Here is a 24,305-nt window from a genome sequence, read left to right on the forward strand (position 1 = left end):
TACAAGGACTTGGTTTTGATTGATCAGTTTGTATGACAGCTATATGCTATAGTGGTCCGATTCTGGTTCTAGTTCCGACAAATGAGCAGCTTCTTGGGGAGAACGTACGCGAAATTTCAGAATCGATATCTCAAAAATTGAGGGACTAGTTTGCGCATACACACACGGACATGACTAAATCGTGACAGCTCGTAAGGCTGATCATTTATAGATATATATGTATATATTATATATATATATTTTATAAGGTTACCGACGTTTACTTCTGGGTGTTACAAACTTTATGGCAAACTGTTCAATGTATAAACCTGTTCATGGTATAAAAAGTGGCAGCTTTGCGCGCAGCCAGTGCATTTAGAAATTCGCAAGCAAGCGCATATGTGTATATACTCGTATGTATGCATGTGTGCGTGTGTGTGTGTCTCATACAAAGTATTTGCGCCTGTCGGCAGGCACTACACACTACTCCATTATTCCCTTTTTGCGATGCGTTGCCGTTGTCGCTGTCGTTGTCCTTGTCACCAAAAGCAGCACAAGCCACCAACATCAAAGCTTTGCCAGGCTTTGAACGCTTTGCCGCGCCACGCCGCGCAGTTTTCACTGACTACCACTTTTCTCTAAATACACTTTCATTCGCAGACGTTACAACACTTTTTTGTGCATTTTTTATTTATTGCTTTTTGTTTTTTTTTTTTTTGTTTTATGTTGCTTTTTTGTGTTATTTTGCTTTGACGCTGCGCTACTCCACTGACTGACTGCATACGCGGCTGGCTGTCATGTGGGGTAGTCTACTTTTAGGCGCTTAATACCGGCTTTAGCTTAATACACCTACACATGCACATATATATGCATATGTATGTATAAGTGTGAGCGCGCTAGTAAGGAATTTCATTTACTATCAAACTACAACTCGCTGTGTTGCATTTTTTTCGCTCTTTTGTCGCAATTTTACGTTACGTCGCTTTTACGCTGATTTACACCGGCTGGCGTTGAGTCGGCGTTTTCAAGTGATGACACTGCTGGTGGTAATCGGTTTCGGTGTTAACGTGTGTTTTGTGAACACACATACACACTAGTTTGTGTAGTATTTAGTTATGTAAACCAGTGTCCTTTGTAGTGTGTCAAATATGCAATGTTGGAATTTACGCTGTAATCTTTGGAAAAAAATATATTCGGATAATCCGCAGATTTATTTTTATTATGTGATTTAGGGTATATAAACTCAGCATTCTCTGTAATGTAAAAAAAATTAAGCTCTCCTTTGAGAATTGCACATACAACTAGTTGCGATGTAACGAACTTCGGGGTCATAAAGCAGCATCCGGGGAATTAAGGAGCTTCCGGAATACAGAAATAAATAAAACAAGTAAGGAAGGCCTAAGTTCGGATGTAACCGAACATTTTATACTCTCGCAAAGTCAAATGGTATACTCGTTTGAGATTTCTTTGTGGATTGACTGATATTTTCGGTAGAAGGTCAACTATAGGCACTGGGGTCCACATAGTTAGTACTTAGGGGTTTGAACAGTTTTGGTTCGATTTAGACAATTTTTGGCCGCAAGGTGGCATACTTTAATTGCATTATTCACGCAAAGTTTTACCCCGATATCATCATTGTTACCTGATTTGCATAACGGAAAGTGAAAGAATCAGATGGAATTGAAAATGGCAGATCTCAAGATATGGGTTTTCACCTAAAAGTGGGCTGTGCCACGCCCACTGACTAATTTTGAACGCGGTTTCTATAAAGCCAATTTATACCATCTCAGAGATAAAATTTAATGTCTCTGGCGTGTTTAGTGCTTGATTTATCGCGCTTTTAGTAGTTTTTAACAGTACCGTTATATGGGGAGTGGGCGGAGTTGCCACCCGCTTTCAACTATTTTCACACCGTAAATAGAAGTGCTAAAAACATTTGCTTCTAGTGAATTTTGTTATTATAGCATTAGCGGTTTAGGAGATATGCACATTAAACCTATTAGAGGCGGGACCACGCCCACTTTTTAAAAAAAGTTTTAACTGCAGATGCCCCTCCCTAATGTGATCCTGTGTACCAAATAACAGTCTTGTATCTTATTGCGGAGCTTAGTTATGGCAAGTTATTTGTTTTTGATTAATGGCGTTTTGTGGGCGTGGCAGTGGTCCGATTACGCCCATCTGCAATACCAACCGTCTCACGGTACCAAGAAACATGTCTACCAAGTTTCATAAAGATATCTCAATTTTTACTCAAGTTAGAGCTTGCACGGACGGACGGACAGACGGACGGACGGACAGACGGACAGACGGACGGACGGACAGACAGTCACCCGGATTTCAACTCGTCTCTTCATCCTGATCATTTATATATATATAACCCTATATCTAACTCGATTAATTTTAGGTGATACAAACAACCGTTAGGTGAACAAAACTATTATACTCTGTAGCAACAGGTTGCGAGAGTATAAAAAAGGTTAACTTCGGTTGCACCGAAATTATAATACCCTACAACGGGGCATTTCTTATAACAGAAAAGGTCTTTATCTTGATTTTGATCGTTCAGTTTGTATGGCGCCTATATGCTATAGTGGTCCGATCTGAACAATTTGTTTACAGAGTGTATCACTGTTTTGGATAACCATATGTACCACATTTCGTGAACATAATTTCTCAATTAAAAAAGTTTACCGTATAGGGTCTTGATTTTGATTGATCAACTTGTATGACATGCTATAGTGGTCTTGGATAATAATACATGCCAAATTTCGTGGAGATATCTTATCAAAAATAAATAAAAATTTCGATATAAGCAGATTTCCAAGATAAACAACGAAATAGTAAAGAAAAACGTATTTCATATAGAAAAGAAACCGCTGTCTCCGTTGACAATAAAACTTTTAACTGGAACCAATATTTTATTACCAAAATAGAATTTATTTAAACGATTTTTTTAAATAAATTATTCGAACTGGTGGCAACCGCCTCGACAAAAATATCTTCAACTTTTTGCTAGCTTTCTTAAGTCTATAGCATAATATTTCTTTTTCTCATATATTTGTTTGAGTTAAGCTTTAAAGAGGTGGCAACGCCACTCAGAAAATATTTGCAACTGTAAACTTTCTCATAACTCCGTTTTATACAATATTTTTTTACTTTCTTTAATTCAGCAATTTTTTGTTGAAATTTATAAATATCTGGCAACCTTCTAACACAATAATACAATTGTAATTTGTAACCAATATTTTTCAAATACCTTATATCTGAGAGCACTATTGAATTTATTTCAAAAAAAATGTTATACATTTTTCAAACAGGTGGCAACCTCTATTACAGATATTTTCATATGTAAGCTTTTTTAAGCCTTTTTAGTTTGACATTCATATTGTAATATTTATTTTATCTCATAAATTTGTTGATTTAATAAAAAATTTAAACAGGTGGTAACGCTACGCAGAAAATATAATATATACAATAGGAAATATATAAACTTACTCAAAACTCTGTTTTTAAAATATTTTTTGTTTTCTTTATATTCTAAATTTTTTTCGCAATTTCCAAATATCCGACAACAACTTATTTTTTTTTTTTTTTTTTGTGAAACCATACGAGCATTACAAGTAGCGAGCCAAACTTAAATATTTAAATTGATACAGTCTTCATGGAAATACGCTATGCACTGCGATAGTAATAGAATTAGAATAGATTTTCATTACAGTCGCATCTAAAACAAAAGTTTCACTGCTAAAATTAATTTTTATTCCAATAAACACTTACCATTTTTTATCTGTAGACTATCACCAATAAAGCAGGTAATTAAAAGCGATAAGAACATAAAACGGCTGATGCTCACACCTTTGCTCGCATGTTGTAAGATCTCACGGCAACGACAACAACTGCTTACCGCAGCCGTTGGCCATCTTCGCTGTAGACACCTGTTGGCACTTATTTCATTCACATTTTTGATTTTGCTGTTCTGCTGTAATGACTGTAGGCTTGTATGAGGACTATATTTACAGTGTGGCACACTTATCGCGCGCACTGTAACATTTGTTAATGACACTTTTGTTTTTGTTTTGGTGGCTTTTTCATGCCGCTTAATTTGTTGTATTCGCGTTTTATGCGTTAGATCCTTTGAATTTCTTGTCTGTGTTGTTGTTGTTGTTGTGGTCCTGACGGCAGCTAAAAATGGCTCTGTAGCCATTGCTTTTAGGCATACAACATAGGCTTCCACAAATACACTCACACACACGCATACACTTAGTTAATTGGCGATACGCAAATTACGGATTTGCTTGAAATTGTTTATAGTTGCCAACTTTTTCATTAATTTCGGAGATATTAGTTATTATTTGGACTGCTTGTCATTAATTTCGCCTTCACATCAACTGAAAAAAATAAATTAAATTGTTGTGAAAATGTTTGTGGACAATGCTGTAATATTATAATAAAATGAAGAATATTCGTCTGTTTTGGCATTCCAAAAGGCATCTCCAAGTGATGCGCTTAATATAGTCCTGCACCAACTCTATGTGCAGGACCTTGAAGCTGGCTACTAATCTAAATAAATTACGACTTTATTCTCCCAAGGTTGGATTTCAATAGGTGCTTCAAAGTGAGAATACCTTCTAGACGTGAATGAAGAAGAGGTTAAGTAGAGGAAGGGAATACTACCTCAATCTATACCGAGGGGTCTAAAATGGACTGCGATGTAGAGACGGGGGTATACTTGATATCTTTATATTTTTTCGTCTACCAAACTCAGCTAGCTTTTTCCAAGCAGAACTACTAGGCATAGAGAAGGCCTGTAGAGTTCTATTGAAAAACTACGGACAGCCACACGGCACTACTAGCCTCGACGTCGCCAAATCTCAATTCTAGCTGAGTAAACAAATGTAGAAAGGCTTTAAGCTCACTGGCAGCTCAACTCTACTTGTCCCTAATTTGGGTTCCCAGTGACAGGAACATTTTCGACAGCGAAAAAGCAGATGAGTTGACTAAGTCTGGAGCCTATCTAGACGAGTCCGAGGCAATATTTTCAGGCCAAACACTAAAACCTTACAAAACATTAAAAGCAATTTTTTTTTAGCTTTTACCAAACTAGTCTTCTAGCTCACTCGGTTTGTGTATTTTCTTGTGTATAATCGATAAAAAAAAAAATAATAAATGAACTGATAAGCAACGGAAGTGATAAATAATCGTTGGCGACAACAGAAGCTTCGCTATTGTCTATGTAAACAACAGAGAACACACGGAAACAGGGTTGCTAACACAAAACGATTGATTAGGGAGTAAAAGCAGGCACTAATGGGTGAAGTTAAAAATGAAATAAGTTAGAATGAGATCAGTTGTTGAATAACTATTATTAATGGAAATAAATATTCAAAGAAATATCCACCAATGACTTTATAATAAAGATTTTGGATTGCAAAGAAATAAAAATAAATATAAACAAAATACATATGTAAAAACATATATAAATACAATATATAAAAAAAAATTAAATATAAAATTTTAAAATTAATTTTTTTTTCAATATTAAAAAAATTCAAAAAAATTACTTAAGTAAAAATATTTTAAAAAAATTAATAATAATATAAAAAAAAATTTAAAAAAATTAATAATAATATTTAAAAAAAAATTAATAATAATATAAAAAAAAAAATTAAAAACAAAATAAATTTTTAAATTTAAAAAATAATAAATTTTTAGATTTAAAAAAAGTATCTTAAATTTTTAAATTCAAAAAAAAATTTTATATAAAAAAAAGTTATACTTAAGTTATACAGAATTTAAAAATTTAAGCAGACAAAAAAAATCTAAAAAAAATTGGAAAAATATATATTACTAATAGAAATTTAAAATTAAAAAAGACTAAAAAAATATAAAAAAAACTACAAAAAATTTTGCAAAGAGAATTTAAAATGAGTAATTTTACAAAAAAAAAATTTGAATAAAAACGACTAAACATAATGTTAGTAAAAAAATTAAAACCAAAAAAAAATTTTAATAGAAAAAAAAGTTTAAAAAATTAATGCAATAAAATTTTTAAAAATAAATACAAAAAAATTAAGAAAAGTAAATACAAAAAAAAATTTTTTAAAATTTATACAAAAAAAGTTAAAAGAAAAATAAATACAAAAGAATTATTAAAAAAAAATGTTTATCAAGTTATTAACCAAAAGCTTTAGGGTTATGAGATAGGGACGAATTATGTAAAGAATGCATAAGAAAACAGTGTTAGTAGTTTAATACTAAAATAATCGATATATTATATATAAAAATATGTATAGTAATAATTAGTAAAAATATAACAAATTAGTTAGACAAAAAAATATAACATAAAGCAAAAAAAATATTTATAGAAAAATAACTTTGAAGCTGAATAATTGTGTATTTAAAGCTATAAATAAGCAATTTACTACGATCGCAGTAGTTTGACAACACTGCACAGCACACACAAGCACAGCTGTCGTTTAACGAAATAAAGCAAACAAAAACAATCACGAAATCAAATGGAGCGTACAAGTCGCGACATTTTCTTAATTGCGCTTTATCGAGTTTCTTTTCGCGTATTTTTGGTTTTTTGAGTAAATTTTGTCTTTTTTTATTCATCATTTGCTAATTTCATAAAGATTTATTGCGTTAAATTCGCCACTTTATGAGATATGCAAATTATGCTGCCTTATTTGGCAAATTTTTTAAAACAAAAAATAAAAACGCAGACATAAAATGATTTATGGCTACAAGTGTATTTTAAAAAGCATATAAAAATTAATTAATTAAGCAATTAATGATGCTACGGCAAAAGATAAAGATACAGGTTACAAAAATTATTAAATGCGTTACGGTTTGCAACTTTTCCGGTTAATAAATTTTCAAAATCAAAATAGATAATCAGATAAAAAGTAATTGGCATAAATGTTTAGGAGGAAAATTTTAAGTTAATTCGACAAATGCTTTTCGAGTTGTTCGATAATTAGCAAAGAGTTCTCGGTCGCTGTGAAACGTAAGTGTAAAACGTCAAATGCGTTTTTCTAAAAACTATGTTTTTTGAACTGGTAATCATTGTAGCTCAAAAAGAGCTCGGTAAATTTAATGATATTTATGCAGTTTTTTTATTTAAACATAAAAAAACTAGTGTCTGATCGAAGCATTTTTTTATTTCGATTTTTTATAAAAATTTAATGGTTGCTTTTTACTGATAATTTGGAGCTACGGTTTAAACTAGATCAACACAAATAGCCATAACTATTAAAATAATTTTTTTTTTTTTTCAAATTACTGTCAAATCATGTCGAAACCTTATTTAGCCCTATTTATCGAGGCTATGTTTTTACTTTTATAAAATCAAGTAACTTACTGGTAAAAAAAAAATTTTAAATTATCATTTCTCCAAAAATATAAATTGAAGAAGCTAAAGTAAAAATATTTATTAATATTTATTTTTAATGACATAATTATTCAGTCATTTTATGTACTTTACTTTGTTATTTAAATTTCTTAAAACTGCTTAAATGCTGTCATCATAAGCTTGTACCTTCTTTTAGGAAATACTAAAAATTCACGATTTTCTAAAGACTGTGCAATAATTAGACAACCCGAAAATATTTTTAAGCACTTTGAAAGCACTTCAAACATGTGAGAGTTAAAATTTAAACTTCTGTATTATTCCTAACCAACACAGATCAAAGTATTTCAAATAATTTGTATTTTTTCTGCGATACGACATCTATTAAACACTTACAAAAAATACAGGAAGCTTTTTGTGAAGACAGCAACATTATGCAATGATTCATAAAGTTATTAAATGTTTCTTTTAACATTTTTAACTACCACATAAAAGAGAACAATAAAATCGGCATATAAACGAGTTCAACATATTTGATACTGAAATATCTTTATAGTCAAAAATAAAATGTAGCAGATTTTCTGGCCTAAGAAAAAAAATTGTAACGGCATAGGAAAAATATCGAACAATCAAGAATTTCACCTGCTACTATATCCATAAGGATGTCGCGCAAAGGTCACTCTAGATTTTCGGGGCAACTCAAGCCTTTTGTCTGCTAAGGTTGGTGGTTTATTTTTAGGTACGCCATTCACTGCAGTCTGGAGTCGGTGAAGGTGTTAATGACTCCACTGTGAATGACGGTCAGTGGGCGTCTGAAACTAATTGCGTCTGTAGCCTAGTCGGCGTATTGCTCAATGTCGTCGACGACGTAATGAAGGAATAATCTCTTGATGATCTGAATAGGCGGCATCGCTTCAAGCAGACAGGGATAATGATGATTTCAACGAAAACATCCGAGTAGAAAGTGCTTGAAGAGGAGTGCATTCTATTTCTTAACCGGAAGCGGGAGACATCAAGAGCCATTCTGTTATAGTTTGAAGTTTAGTGTTCTAATACATCTGAAGCTTCTTAGTCTCCGTTTCACTACATCCAGGCGACCATATCGGTGCTGCGTAGTTCAGGACGTAGTTCAGACGGCTGACTGCCAATAACGTGTCATTGTCTTTTCCCAACGATTTTTCCTTGATGGTTTTTTCGAGGCTCTGTACTTTGGTAATAATCACGGTTGTATGCGAAGTGAAGATGCACAGGCGGCTAAGTGTATCGTCTAAAATCTTACAATTGTTGACAGTCGGTATTTTAAAGCCATCGACAGTGCAATTAGATCCAGTCTATACTCCTTCGTCCAGTTCTTAAATATGGTCGCAGTGGAATTAGTGGAGGAGAGTGTAAGGCTCCTTGCAAAGAAGAAGAGAAAAATATCGGAGAGATAGCTGTTTACTTTTGAACATATGTCATCAATTCCATTGCCTGACGACAATATCATATCATTAATTGCGTATGAAGTAATGGAAAAACCCTCTGGTGGTTGCGGAAGTTTAGAGATTAATTTAGATTTACATTATCGTAGATAATAATGAATAGTCGTCCTATTGGTGGACTATTTTCTAGTGAAATGAACGGTCGTTTTCAATCTCAATTAATTATTATTATATTTACATTTTTTTTAATTACGAAATGACTCTTTGCATCAAGAAAAATGTTTGCTCTGCCAACAAACAATACATGCAAAAACATCGGGCAAACACATACATATGCAGATATTTACAAAATTCCTATAATGTACGTGAGTGCAATAACAAAACACAGAAACAAAATAAATGCGCCGGAATTGTCGAGACGTTGACGCCGGCAGCCAACAAAAGAAGTTACTTGCAAAAACAGAGAAATAAAAACCAAAACACATTTTTTTTTATTGTATATAGCTGAAGATGTAGATAAATAACAAAGGAAAACTGAAAATATAGAACTGTATGCTTTTTTACGTGTGCATGCACATGGGGTTGGTAAAAATGCACAACAAACAAGCAAGTGTAAAGTGCAACGTAGGATAACAGAGCGGCAAAGGCAGAGCGAAGAAGGAAAGAACCAAAGCAAAATAATGTGATAACAAATGAGCAGGCCAGTAAAAATGATTGCAGCGAAGGTACGTGAAAAAATTATATGGCATTGCAGCGGGGTAGAACAAATCACAAATGAAGAAACTATTGAAAATTTCCATAGAAAGCATAGCCTTCTAGTGGAATTTGTAAACAATCTTGCACACACAGTTTTGGATGGACAATTGGAATACACAAGTGTTACTATGCATAAAACTATTTTACATACGTTCATTACCATTTACAAAGGCTATTTGATTCGCTTGATAACTGATATAAACTGAACCGCGTTAAATGCTAATAACTTATGGCTTCACTTTTATTATTATTGCATTTATGTATTGTATTTGGATTGCACTACACTAAACTTAACATCGACAAACACTTGGTTTTAAACAAACAACATACATAGTTGAATAAGTTAGCATAGAATATGCTTTATTTCATTTTCAATATCTTTAAAATTTTGGATAAATTCTGTCAGCAACAGCTGTACAATTCACTTGTTAAGAACACTTAATTAGAATCGCATGATATGCAAACTGTTTATTTTATGTAGTACGCTATGCAACAAATTGTGTTTTCATAATTGTTTTCAATAAATTAAATTAAACGCCGCTTCCGACAACGATAAGTATTGGGAAACCTTTTTTATAATTTATCCGCGCTTCACAACCGCATCACAAAAGACCAAAATCCGTTTTGAACAAACTCGAACAAACTTCGCCCGCTGTCATTACCACAAATCAACGAATACCGATGGAAACATCGAAGCGGGAAATAAACATGCTTACCATAAACGACGATAAACAAGCAGAAGTAGAAAATGTCAAAATCTGCTACAACTCCAAGCAGTCCTGCCTTGTGTAGCGTTGCCAACTTTTTCTTACAACATATGTGGGCAATAAAGTTGGTGCGACTTTTTGCATAAACTTGTTATGTTATGGGTTAAGGATAGTTAGAATTATCATAAAGTTTTGTTTTGCATTTCCTTAAAGTATATTATCTGAGAAAACTTGAAGCATTGTATAATATTAATAATAAATATTCACTATTTTACGAAGTTTGTGTTGCAAATTTTTAAACATTGCCCTCAGTTTCGTTGAATAAGCATTTTCTGCATCCCGTTATTTGACATAGTTGTTTAATTGCACCTAACATTTTTCTGTGGTGAATATTTATTAAGTTACCACAGTTAAAAAAAGGCATAAATATATATCGTAATTATTCTGAAATTTGCCAATAATAGCCGCTTTTTTAAGAACATATATTAAAATAAACTTATTTTATTTTGAAAACATATTAAAGTTTTACATATAATCAATATTTTTTGGACAACTTTTTCATAAATTAAAAGAAAATAGCAAGATGCAACCATTTTCCGGTTAAAAGTCGGCCATCTTGGCTATCAATAGAAACTCAACCCCTAGGCGGACTGGACGTTTCTCCATGGACCCCTCTCAGCTGTAGCATTGTTTACATCCATCGGCTGGTTCTTTCTCTACTCCCCCTTTACGATGAATTTACTGAAACTCGTTTCTTCATACTTCTATCAAAAAGTGAATTACATTTCTATCTAAAGGAACGCGTAATTCCAAAAGCTGTAATGTTTTTTACTGGCGAAATTGCCGATTGTCAAAGTTCGGAATCCGAGTCCGAGGATACGGACGATGAGGATGACGACGATGAGGATGACGACGACGATGATGACGATGAGGAGAACTCGTCCAATAATGAGGCGAATGAGGACTAAGCTTAGTATATCCTATATTTATTCAATTATATTATCACTATCGTTTTAAACATTGTGAAAACTATCTCTCCACTGCATATGCATTTTATATGTATGTATATATACTTTCAAAATATTTCTGAATAAAATTTATGTCAACAAGTATCATATGCGTCCTTATTAATTATATTGAGATATATATATATATTATACATATACATAAATATATATGTATGTATCTATGTATGTAGTATTAAGTGTGCATGTTAGGTTATCATAAATATTACAGCACCATATGTATAAACGTACTTTAGAATTAATCTATTGTCGGTATATCAGGGTCGTTCGTCTCAATAATATGGTCGGCTATGATTTGGCACTCAGGTTTTCCAGCTTTGAAGCGTTTTACGCCCTCACGCGTTACGCTGGTGCCACTCAGATCTAGATATATTAGCTCAGGTGAATATTGCACGAGATGATGCAGTGAGATGTCGGTGACTTTTTTATAATTTCGTACGCTAAGTCTTACAAAGCTATTTTCGCTCGGACGATTGCCAATACGAATCCAAAATACCCCATGCTCCACTGGATTTTGCGGCCTCCCAAAGCAACAAATGCCACGATCTGAAATGGGATATGGGCGAAAACATGGGTGATGACTGAAGTGCGTCACTTGTCCTGACCCAGAGCTCGACCTACTAGCTTCACGTCCGCTTAAAGGATTGATGATATTCCAAAATAGTGGATGTTGTATCATTTGATCAATTTGATTATCCGAAATTTGTAGCGGACGCACATGCCGTATACAAAATCTAACGGTTTACAAAATCTAAGAATATGACTTGATCTGGACGCGGTAAAAATCGGCTACGTGACGGTACATTGCCGGCCGGTTCTGGAGCGTTGTTGTTGCCTGTTGGATTGTCTAGTGCCAAGCGCGAAGGTGAATTCATTGCAGATGAAGGCGATGACGATGATGTAGAAGACGAAGAGGATGATGTTGATGGTTGTGGGCTAGAACAAGTCGGTTGTTCCGTAGATGCATCCTCACGTCCTTCTTGTCCTGGTGTATTTAAATTGGCCTCTACAGTAATGGAATTAGTAGGTGAATTACTGTCTTCGCGTGTGACTGATGCTTTTGATGTGGACGGTTGACAATCTTTACTATCAGAATCCTTATTATTATTTTTGTTTGCTAAGCTAGTTTTTGTATCGTTAGCACGCATATTTAAAGACACTCAAGTAGTAGTTCTTTTAATGTTAGTACCATATTAAAACATTGAACATCTGAATCTGTTATAGGTGTAAAACTCAAATCTAAGTACTAAAAATTCCAAGCAATATTTAGTTGACAATAACAGTGCTCAAATATTTAGATAAATACTTACTTCTAATTTTTTAAAACCCAAACAAGTCATGCGACCATGGACTTAATTGTAAATCATTTAGTATTTCTTTTAATGTTGGTATCATATTAAAACATTGAACATCTGAATCTGTTATAGGTGTAAAACGCAAATCTAAGTACTAAAAATTCCAAGCAATATTTAGTTGACAATAACAGTGCTCAAATATTTAGATAAATACTTACTTCTAATTTTTTAAAACCCAAACAAGTCATGCGACCATGGACTTAATTGTAAATCATTTAGTATTTCTTTTAATGTTGGTATCATATTAAAATATTGAACCTCTTTACTTGTTATAGGTGTAAAACGCAAATCTAAGAACTAAAAATTCCAAGCAATATTTAGTTGACAATAACAGTGCTCAAATTTTTAGATAAATACTTACTTTTAATTTTTTAAAACCAGAAAGAACCACCATCCTACCATTACCCAATTGCGTACAACCTTTTAGACTAAGCCAACGAAGTGAAGGTATTTTGGATATCATCATGATATAATGTGGTTCAAACCAACTGCAAAATTCAATTCCAAGTTCCTTTAGAGTAATGTTAAATAAAGATTGTAAATCGTTGTAATGTAGTTTATTTACATACCTCCAAATTCACTAAATGTGTGTGAATACCGGAAAAAACAGTTTGTTCTTCTGGTGGCTTACAGATATCACAAAATTTAAAAACTAAGCGCTTTAGAGTTTTCGGAAAATGCACAATTCGTACCTTCAAACAAAACAAGTATGTAATAATAGGACACACGAACAATTATAAGTTACTTACATTCCTAAGATCTACTTTAACACAACGTAATTCCAAAATACTTAATTGTGTGGTACGCAACGCGAAAGTATCCGCCAGCGTTTTGTTAAACTTCAATATTTCCGCACTTGTATATTGTCTAGATTGACCATTCAATTTTATGCTTGTAGTTCCTTGATGTGTGCGCTCCATCACATATTCAAGTATACCTAATGGCAAATGTTTTTCACTTAGATCTATATGGTGCCAAAACCGTCGGTCCATCAATAAAGTATAGAAACGATTACAGCAGCTGAAATGATAGAAACCGATATAACCGCATACATATGTATGTATGTCATAAAAAAGAAACCGGCATACTTACTTCTTAAGAACGCAATACGACCAAGAGTCTAAATTCTTAAATATTTCGTAAAGAAGCTCGTCCGGAAAGTCTGTGATACAAATTTTGTTCGATTCAACAACACTGCGTACCTTTGCAGCAGGTATATACTCCGCCACGGCTCCATTATTCGTATTAGATGCAGTGTCACTGTTCTGTTGTTCAACGTCATCCGTATGGCGATGTTTTCTTTGTATTCTTGACTCAAGGAGATCATTTTGCAGTTTTGGTGTCTTTTCCTCAGTCCCAGAATCCATTTTCTACGGTATTTTCTGCAATTTTGTTGGAACGCACCAAATATTAGTCATTGTATAAATCTACAAGTAGCCAATCCTAAGATTTTCACTAATACACACGCAAAAATATCCCACTTGGTACGGGTTGCCTCGAAAATTCTACTACTAAAATCACACTTGGTACGGGTTGCCAACCATTATTCTGCTACTAAAACAATTAAAAAATACTATAAACAAATTGTTAAACTACATCCTTTTATTTGAAACTCTGTGTCAAAAAAAGGCATATTCGATCAGGTGATCACGGCTGTTTCACACACATAGGAAAACAGCTGATTCTTTGGCTACTTGTAAGCTTAGTGCCGTTTCACATTGGGACGCAAAAGAGTCTCATACCAGTTTATTGTGGGTGAGGGGATGACGAGGAAAGACGAAGGGACCGTGCCACTCGTGTTCGGGTGGCACGCTTTGTGTTCTTGTTCGTAACAGCTCGCTGCTACCCTTTTCAGCATTCCTTTTCACTTTCAAATTCTTTGAATGGTTGCAAGAGCGCTCGGTTTCAAATAAATTCGATCGCAAATTTGAGTTCTGTTATCTATTTTTGTATGTAATATGCAAATACGTATGCATAGAATAATAGAAATATTATGACAAATTGTAAATAAGGAGAAAATTAAGATATAGATTATGGAGTAAAGAAATTATGAATTTTTAATACGGAGTAAAGAAATTATGAGTTTTTAATACTTAAAGATTAGGAAATTGCTATTATAAATTTGGCCTTGAAAATATTAGTTGCGGATATTCAATACATTCTTGTGGATTAGGGAATTCCCGTCTTTAGTATTTTTTTTGAAACTATTTAGCGGGTATGTACTTGTACTATGCATATTGTTCTACCATATTCATGGTAATTCATTGCAAGCAAAATGTGTGACCATCATCTCAACATACAAATGAAATACGCAGCACGCAGTGTTGCGCGGTGTTGCGCAGTCGAACCGCACAAATATTTACGAACATTTTGTGAAAAGGAATGCAGAAAAACTAGACTCAAGTTGCTGGACTCTTTTTGACCGTGTGAATGCCCAGAGCGACACCAAAAGAAAATTTGAAAAACATCAGACTCTTTTGCATCCCTGTCTGAAACGGCACATATACAATGACTTGAAGTAAGTCCGACAAATACTCTTTGAGTTACTCGACAATTTGCAAAGAGTTCTCAGGCGCTCTGGAACGTTCGTGTAAAACTTTAAATGCGTTTTTCTCAAAATTACAGTAAACCAAAAAAAGATTTGTGAGGAGAGATTTTATGACTTTGAAGAAACTTTTTTCTTCAGCTACAACCAATATTATTAAAATACGAATCTTATGTATTTTTATAAAAACTTAACAAAAATCAATTTTGATGTTAACGATTGCAAAAAGTTAAATTATCCCATTTTTGAGTTACCGTTATTTTTGTTATTTTTGTTTGGCATTATTTGCGTATGGTCAAAATGTGTTATTTGGTATGCAAATTTCTTTTGTGCGGTTGTAGTTTTTAAAGAAAAAATGGCAAATAAACAAACATCACAAGATTTACAGGCTCTTTTATTCAAATATTGGCAAGTACTCGCGAAATCACAAGCGCAGATACTATTGTTCAGTACATTATTGCTAAATTCAAAAAGACTGGTGGGTGGTGTTGGAAGAGGCTGGCTCAGGAGGCTGCATTGTGTGGTGCAATGAAAGCAAAAGGGACGCAGTGGGAGCTAAGGGCGTCGGTAACCTTGTTTTCATCGAAGGAATTAATTAAAGAATGGACTACTAGGCAGTATTAAGAAATAATATGGCTACTTCAACAGCTAAACTCAATTTAAATGGTGGATACTGCTTTGTTCAGAATAACGACTTGAAGCATTCTGCTGTAGTGGTTAAGGAAAAAAGTGTTGCCACATCCTCCCCAGAGTCCAGAGCTCAATCACATAGAACACCCGTGGGCCTATATGGTGACGAAGTTCTGCAAGAGCGCAAAGTTAATAGCAAACATGTGGTTAAGGTTGCTCTCCACGAAATATGGGCAAATATACCTGCTGAACTTACACAAAATTTGGCGCATTCTATGAATAAACAACTGCGAACCATGATAGAGTGCAAAGGTGCACATAAAAAGTATTAATTTTCCTTAAAGAGTGTTTAAATGTCAATTTATGCAAACTGTACAAGATTTTTTTTTTGTTTTCGAAAGTAAAGTTATTTTATTTTTAAATTTTTTAGAGAAAACTGTATTTTTAATTACATAATGAAAATGGATTTGCAATAACATTATGAAAATTTATAAAACGACCTTGTTCTTACTTTTGGATGCAACTTAATAGTTTAGAAAATAAGTCACTTTAAAGCCGTTTTTTTTACCGCTCGGAAGATTTGAATTAAATTTATGCAGCTTTTTTAAAGCATGAAAAGTTTTTGCCTGATCGAAGGTTTGTTTATTTTACTCCGATTTTTTAAATTTAACTGCTGGTTTTTTCCCGAAAATCTGGAAAAAAAAAATAACTTTTAAATGCAGCTTCGATCAGGCACTGGATAATTGATTAAAAAAACAAATTTTTTTTGTCCGATTGATTGTAGATGAATAGCTTCGGTTGGAACTGGACCAACACAAAAAGTCATTACTTTTAAAATAATAAATTTTTTCTAATATCTAATTCTAATTCTATATTACCCTTGACAAATAAAAAAAATACATACATACAAGTAGTTGATTTTGATCGTTCAGTTTGTATGGCAGCTATATGCTATAGTGGCCGATCTGAAAATTTTGTTTGGAAATTGTACCGTTTCATTGGAAATTAATCCATGCCGAATTTCAGTGAAGGTGTCTATACAACGGCTTGATTTCGAGCGAGCGGTTTTTCTAACAGCTATATGCTATAGTTTTCCAATATCGGTGGTTGGCTTATAGAGAAAATGACGTGTGCAAAATTTCATTTCGATAACTCAAAAACTGAGAGACTGGTGCACATACAGACGGACATAACTAAATCGCCTTAGCTCGTCACGTTGATCATTTATATATGTATATATATGTATACATATTTTTTTTTTTAGTCTCCGACGTGTTTAATTTGGAAAGTCAGTTTTATTTCCATTCTTTCTTTCAAGTTTAACCCCTTGCCTTACGATTAAATTTCAAAGAAACATGGGTGTGGAGACTATTTAATTTTATCAGAATATAAAAGTAAAATTTTTTAATTTTAAATATATGGATCTTATTTCATTTTTAGTAATTTCCTTTGAAACTAGAATACTCTAAGCCCACAGAATAACTGAAAAAAGGAAAAATTACAATTGTTTTATTTTACAAATTGCCTAGTACCGTTATCTACAATGAAAGAATTTGAGATAAAAAAAGGGAGCCAAGATAAAGTATAAATAGCATAACAGTTGTTTTTAAGTTTCATAAATTTACCACTACTACTTTTAAAGCATTTAAATATGTGGCGGGCATTGCCCGTCACTGTCGAATTTGGCACATAAAATGTTTGCGGGCGACACTCGTGATTTCCACTCAAAGGGTTAAAAAAAGAATTTTCTAGAAATTCAAAAAAAAAAGTGTTTGTTCCTTATAATGAAGTATACTCACACAAATGTTAAAAAAGAAAATTAAATATTACTTTCGTGCCGTATGGTATACATATATGCAGACAACGAATGCAGTAGGTAGCAATAATTTATTTAAACGAAGGAACTAGAAAATAATTAATTTTATTTTTGTATTTTTTCCAACACAGTAGGTAGCAATAATTTATTTAGACAAAGAAACTGAAAAATAATTCATTTTAATTTTGTATGCGTTTCGAGCGTGTTAAAATTTGCGGGACAATTACATTTTATGTAAATAGGTACAGGAGTAAAGCAGAAATATCTTCGTTACTAGTGTTTTTCTGATTTTTTTTTTTTTGACTTATTTATTCAAATATGTTTCCTAATTATTTTCAGCGCTTTTTGATAAATATCAATTTCCTAAATGGGAGCATTAAAACGATAAATAGCGACTAAAAATAATAAGCTGCATATACATGTATGTACTTATTTTAGGTTGGCTGTTTTAATGTCCTCCGCAACGTTAAAAAAAAAACAATTTGTTTATAAATTATTATTGAACTCGATATTTTGGCTTTTAGCAAGTTCTACAAATACACGTATGTACATAGTCTATAGCGCTGCCATGAGTTAACAAACACTTAAAAATTATAAAAGAGCAATGTCAGCATTTGAATATTTTCATAAAAACTTATAGCTTTACTTATGCTTAACAATTTCTTTTTATTACAGTATTTTAATTTACGCTAGTCATCAGTTTAACCAGCCTGGTTGTTTTACGCTAGTATAATTTTGTCTTCTCCACATTTGTATTTTCCTTGTTTCAAGTTTTCTCTTTGTTTGTATGTTTACTTATATTGACACGGAACAATTTCATAGAGATTTACATTATTGTTGGGTGTTTTCCTGTTATCCTTGTTGATTTTCTATTAATTATACAATTTAAAATAAAATTCTAGTGTGGTTGCTGCTTTTTGCTAGCCTGCCGCGTCGTCTTTCGATGATGTGTGCCGCCGTTCTTGTCATGCGCTAACGCCGCACTCGCACCAGCCGCCGCTGTGGCACTCATACTCATGCTAGTCGTGGGTGCACTTGTGCCTTGGCTGACGGTTTGTGTTGCGTTTTTACCAGTATATGGGATTGTGAAGAGATTAATATGTAGATGATTGCAAATCTCCAAACACACCTGTGTGAAAAAAGAGAGAAAAAATTGTGGGCAAAAACAAGAAAAAACATTGACTTTTGAAATAAGGTTACATAAAATATTTTATGAAGATCTTTATCTTGATTTTGATCGGTCAGTTTGTATGGCAGCTAGTAAATGCTATAGTTGTTCGGAGCATTTGTAGCGTTGCCTTGGAAAATGAAATATGCAAAACTTCTTAGTTATATTGTAAAATAAAAAAAGTTTTCCATACAAGGACTTAAACAAAAATCGAGCAGTTTGTATGCCAGCTTATGATATAGTTATCCGATATAAGCAATATGTACGTAGATTATTGCGCTGAAGTGGATAATAATCTATCCCAAATTACGTGAAGATAACTTGTCAAATAAAAGTTTTCCAGACAAGAACTTAATTCGGTTCGTTCAGTTTGTATGGCAGCTATATGCTATAGTTGTCCGATCTGAACAATATGTACGGAGTTTGTAGCACTGCCTGGGATAATAAGTTGTTGCAAATTTTGTAAGCATATCTTGTCAAATAAAGAAGCTTTCCATACAAGAACATGATGTTGATCGTTCAGTTTGTATGGCGGCTATGTTATAGTGGTCCGATATCGGCGGTTCCGACAAATGAGCAGGTTCTTGGGAAGAAAAGTACATTTGCAAAATTTCAGATCGATATCTCAAAAACTGAGGCATGTTCAGACAGACGGATATGCATAAATCGACTCAGCTCGTCCCTCTGATAATTTATATATATATATTTAATAGTGTCTCCAATGGTAATAAGCTGTGCAGTGTATAATCATAATATTTAATGTTTTTTTTTTTTTGTTCGAATTACTTTGGAGCAGTAGCGTATAAGATCCTGAGTGCCCCAAAAGAGTGAGAACCACAACAGCCAAATTTCCGGCACCACACAATTGAAGTATTGATTGAAGAAGAGCAAAGCTGGACCCAATTGTGACCAATCCAAGTACTCCATTTCAGCCTTTGTCATATGTGCAATCTAAATAAAATATATTACAAATAAAAATAAATATATGAAATGAATTTAAATGAGTTTGTGTGTGTTTTGTTATACTCACCACCAGCTTGTTGGTCACCTTGGCGGCCACCATGCCAAAAGCTAAGATATACAACGATGCATGTTCGGTGAAAATATTTTGTGGCGATTTTTGAGCAATTATCAGTGCGGGTAGTATGACCATTGTTAACGGTATGCTGGGCGAAAGCACGCTGGTACCCTTGGAACGCGAGTGAGATGCGACAACGAGTTATTTGGAAGAAAACAAATGACATATTAGACAGTTGTAGAAGAAAAGCTGGATTTGTAAATATTATGCATTTGTAGAAGACACAATCACAAGAGACATGAAGAGGCGAAAAAACGAAAGTAGTGTCTAATAGTAGCGGCATGTTTACAAATATACATGTGCATGCTAATTCAATGAATTTTAATTTTTGTTAAAGAAAATTAACAAAATATTTTATAATTTACTTAAAACGACAATACTTTCGTTTTTTTATTTTTATTTTTTTAGCGCATTACAATTAATTTTAATATTGTTATATTTTTGTTTTAGCTTAGTTAAGACAGCAAGGTATTATTATTTTTTAATTACTTTTACTTTGTAGCTACTTTTTTAAATTAACTTTAACTATTAGACATTTGCGAGTTTGAAATTTTGCAACTTTTTATACTTTTAACATTAAAAAAAAATTGCTTTAAACATTGTTTTTGTGGAGCGTGGTGAGTGGTGAGGAGCAGACATGAGATAAACGTTGTATTTAACAAAAGTGTGGTGGGTTGGAGCAAAAATATATGGAAGTGATGCAAAAAATAGGTTTGGAAGATTGCGGAATTTGGAGCAAAAACTTCAGAGGAATGCGATAGTGTGCAACCAAGAGATGGATGAAAGAGTTTAATACACTTAAAAATACATAAATATGCACTAATATATATATACAAATGCTAAATACTTGCTAAAAAAATATAATGATTTATTTGTATGAAAAGTGCTTAACTAAAAAAAAATGTTGCTGAACTCATGATTCATATGAGAAATGGTAATACTTGCAAATGAAGATTTCTGGAGCCAGAATAATCAAATGCTGCTATCTCGATGATAAATATTAATAAATAGAGATTTTTTATTCAATTCTAAAATTTTAAAAAATATTCATAAAAAATTTAAATTTGTTTTTTTTTTTAAGTATATAACAAAAATAAAAACGTTAAAATTATAATGCCCTTCACAAATAAATTTTCCATACAAATGCTTGATTTAGATCGTTCAGTTTGTATGGCAGCTATATGCTATAATGATCCGATCTAAAATTTTTTCTACAGAGATTGTAGGATTGATTTTAAGAATATTCTATGCCAAATTTCGTAATATTTTGTCAAATAAAAAAGTTGTCTATACAACGATGTGATTTTGACCGTTCAGTTTGCATGGCAGCTATATGCTATAATGGTTCGATCTGTACAATTTCTCCAAAGATTGTACCGTGTTATGGATAAAGCATGCTCCGAAGTATCACATAGACAGGTTGTGTCATGGATACAGTTAAGGGATTTTTTTAACTTATTAAAGAAATTTTGAAGTGTAAAAATAAAATTTTTAAGCAGTGGGTACAGATACTAGATTTTTTTAAAGAAATTTTGGAGTTTTGAAGTATTAAAAAACTTAAAAAATTAAATCTTAACAATTTTTTAAAGAAAATTTTGAAGTTTCGAAGTGTAAAAATAAAATTTTAAGCACTGGGTACACATAACAGAATATTTTTCAAATAAATTTTGGAGTTTTGAAATATTACAAAAACTTGAAAAAATAAATCTTATATTTTTTTAAAAATTTTTAAAGTAAGTTTGAAGTTTCGAAGTGTAAAAGTAAAATTTTTAAGCACTGGGTACACATAAAAGAGAATTTTTCAAAGAAATTTTGAACTATTAAATTTTTTTTAAAAAATCTTAAAAATTTTATTTACTTTTTAAAGAAATTTTGAAGTATGAAAAATTGGAAAATACTAGGTACATTTCTACAATAATCTTTTGTAAAATATATTTTAAAAATGTCAAACAAAATTTTTGAAGATTTTTAAAAACATCATTTTATACATAATTTAAATGAGCTTAATGTTGTTCTAAGCAGCATTCTATTTTTTATTTAATAAACTTATAAACATATTATTTAATAATGCATATCTAAAAAGTATTAAAATTTTTTATAGTAAATTTATTTTTTATATATAATGTGTAAAAGTCATGCATAATTTTTTAACAAAAATTATTTTTATAAAATTTATTTTCCATATAAAAAAAATATTAGACAGTGTTAAAGAAAATTGATAAGAAACTCTGACATACAATTAGTAAACGAATTTTCAATGAACTAATACATACATACGTAAATTATGAAATGTCAAACTTTAGAAAGTAGCTATATGTATTTAAATGCGAAAATTTCTAAGTTAACAACACTGGACAATCTCCGAATGGAACAAACAATGCGAAACTAAAACAAGTTTATGGAATAAATGGACTATTGATAGACGAGCATGACTATTTGAGTACACCACATAGATGCAGGTGTGGTGAATATACTTTAGAAAACACTAAAAAACCACAACTAAAGTTATATAGCTAGAAATAAAATGACAAGTCAGAGCAGCCAACACCTGAATGAACTAATAAAAAAAAAATTGAAAAATGCAGATGAAAAATTAAATTAAATAAATTCAGTAATCAATGCACTTCCCCATTTAGAAAAAAAAATTTTTTTTGGAAAAAGTATAAAGGAGACTTTATACTAACAAGAAATATATAATATTATATATTAAAATTTTTTTCCGTACATCTTGCAATAATAAACTGGCACTTAAAACTAGCATAATCTCAAAAAAATATATAGACATTTCCAACAATGATTTTTTAAATTCTATTTTATGTATTTAAATGCTCTTCCGTGCAAATTGAGTTTACGTATTATTTTTTAGAAAATCTGCAATATTTTTAAATATAATATAAACAATTTTCAATACTCTGGAAAACTGGTTTTCTGATTCGATGAGATCCTATGTAATTTGTGCTTATGCGAGTATTTAAGAAATTTGCTGAAAACGGTAACGGTAAAATTTTTTAAAAAGTTAAGCGCTACTTTGAAACGAAGCCCTAATAAAAAACTTCTTCTTTTGTTTACTCTGAAAATGGAAAAACAACAAATAAAATTTTTTACCGGTTTTGAAAAAATTTTATGAAAAAAAATATCCTTCGAACGAATCGAATAAGGCAAGAAACAAACCCATTTACAGATTTTGAAAAAAATAAAAAAATAACCATTTTTCGAATTTTTTTACGCCGAAAAAAGGAAACATATTTAATATTTTTTTACACCGATTTCAAAAAAAAAATTGCATGAAAAATTATCTTTCGAACGAATTCTAAAAACTTTACTCCGAAATAAAGAAAACGACTTAACTTTTCTTACCGATTTTGAAAATCTTTATCTTTCGAGCGAATTCCGAATTTTCACAACCAATTTCAAACTTTTACTCCATTTATTTTCCAAACATTTACTCCGAAAAAAATTACTACAGAATTCATTTAGTTTTCTGAATATTCATTCAAAAATATTAAAATTTAAATGTATATACATTTACTTCTAAATTTATTTTCAAATTTTTACACCGAAAAATTTACTAAGTTTTGTGAATACTCATACAAAAATATTAAAATTTAAATGTATATAGGCTTTTCCAATTTACTAGAAATCTTTTATGCACATTAAAATAAAAAAATAATAATGTCAAACCATTAACCCTAAATTTATTTTCAAAATTTTAACTCCGAAAAAAAATGAATTCAAACTTTATTTAGTATTCTGAATATATATTCAATAATAATAAAATTTAAATGTATATACATTTACTCCTAAATTTATTTTCAAATTTTTACTCCGAAAAATTTACTAAGCTCTCTGAATATTCATACAAAACTATAATATTAAAATTTAAATGTATGTAGGCTTTTCCAATTTACTAGAAATCAGTTATGCATACATTAAAATAAAAAAATTATAATTTCAAATATTTACCCCTAATTTTATTTTCAAAATTTTTACTCCGAAAAAAAAGTTAATTCAGATTTGATTTAGTTTTCTGAATATTTATTCAAAAATATTAAAATTAAATGTATGTACTTTTACTCCGAAAAAAATTAATTTAGGATTTATTTATTTTTCTGCATATTTTTTCAGAAATATTAAAATTTAACTGCACAAAAGTATTTTTACTCCTAAATTTATTATCGAAATTATTACTTCGAAATTTTTTTCTTTAATTTTTCTGTATGTTCATTAAAACATATTAAAATTAAAATAATTTCTTTCTTAATGGGGAATGAACACACACGGGAAATAGAATTAATAGCTAAAAATATTATTCATAAATAGTTCTCACACAAAAAAAACTACAAAATAAATAAAACTACAACTAACTATTTTTTTTTAACAAAATCACGAGCAACAGTAGAAGAGTGTATAATAGAAAGCGTATTTACAACACGCTATGTAGAATATATACACAAAGTGATGTTGGGACATATTT

The 24,305-nt window shown here is 31.5% G+C and overlaps 2 protein-coding genes and 1 non-coding gene across 11 annotated transcripts in view; all 3 read right to left on the reverse strand.

Moving 5' to 3' along the window:
- The window catches only part of arr (low-density lipoprotein receptor-related protein 6), a 102,424-nt gene extending 92,220 nt beyond the window's left edge, over window positions 1-10,204 (reverse strand). Inside the window, exons 1-2 of one of the 2 annotated variants that reach the window (XM_014230240.3) lie at window positions 9,668-10,204; window positions 3,757-4,367 (exon numbers count right to left, since the gene is read on the reverse strand). In XM_014230240.3, coding sequence (XP_014085715.2) covers window positions 3,757-4,183 — 427 coding nt within the window. In that variant the 5' untranslated portion in view covers window positions 4,184-4,367; window positions 9,668-10,204. Of the gene's footprint in view, window positions 1-3,756; window positions 4,368-9,658 lie in introns of both variants that reach the window. The other variant, XM_036375181.2, reaches the window with a different exon arrangement.
- A 736-nt stretch (window positions 10,205-10,940) lies between these two features.
- On the reverse strand, window positions 10,941-14,057 carry LOC106614437 (uncharacterized). Its single transcript, XR_011395868.1, has 5 exons — window positions 13,687-14,057; window positions 13,344-13,614; window positions 13,164-13,286; window positions 12,956-13,105; window positions 10,941-12,485 (listed from the first exon to the last, which is right to left on the reverse strand). It is a non-coding gene; the product is annotated as an uncharacterized protein (transcript).
- Window positions 14,058-17,713: 3,656 nt separating this feature from the next.
- Window positions 17,714-24,305, reverse strand: part of bbc (choline/ethanolaminephosphotransferase 1 bbc) — a 29,462-nt gene continuing 22,870 nt past the window's right edge. For all 8 annotated transcript variants that reach the window (XM_036375188.2, XM_036375186.2, XM_036375185.2 and 5 more), the window contains 3 exons: window positions 19,784-19,942; window positions 19,540-19,704; window positions 17,714-18,714 (listed from right to left, as the gene is read on the reverse strand). In XM_036375188.2, coding sequence (XP_036231081.1) covers window positions 18,484-18,714; window positions 19,540-19,704; window positions 19,784-19,942 — 555 coding nt within the window. In that variant the 3' untranslated portion in view covers window positions 17,714-18,483. The remainder of the gene's footprint in view (window positions 18,715-19,539; window positions 19,705-19,783; window positions 19,943-24,305) is intronic.

This window comes from Bactrocera oleae, chromosome 4, assembly GCF_042242935.1.
Source record: "Bactrocera oleae isolate idBacOlea1 chromosome 4, idBacOlea1, whole genome shotgun sequence".
Taxonomy (NCBI): Eukaryota; Metazoa; Arthropoda; class Insecta; order Diptera; family Tephritidae; genus Bactrocera; species Bactrocera oleae.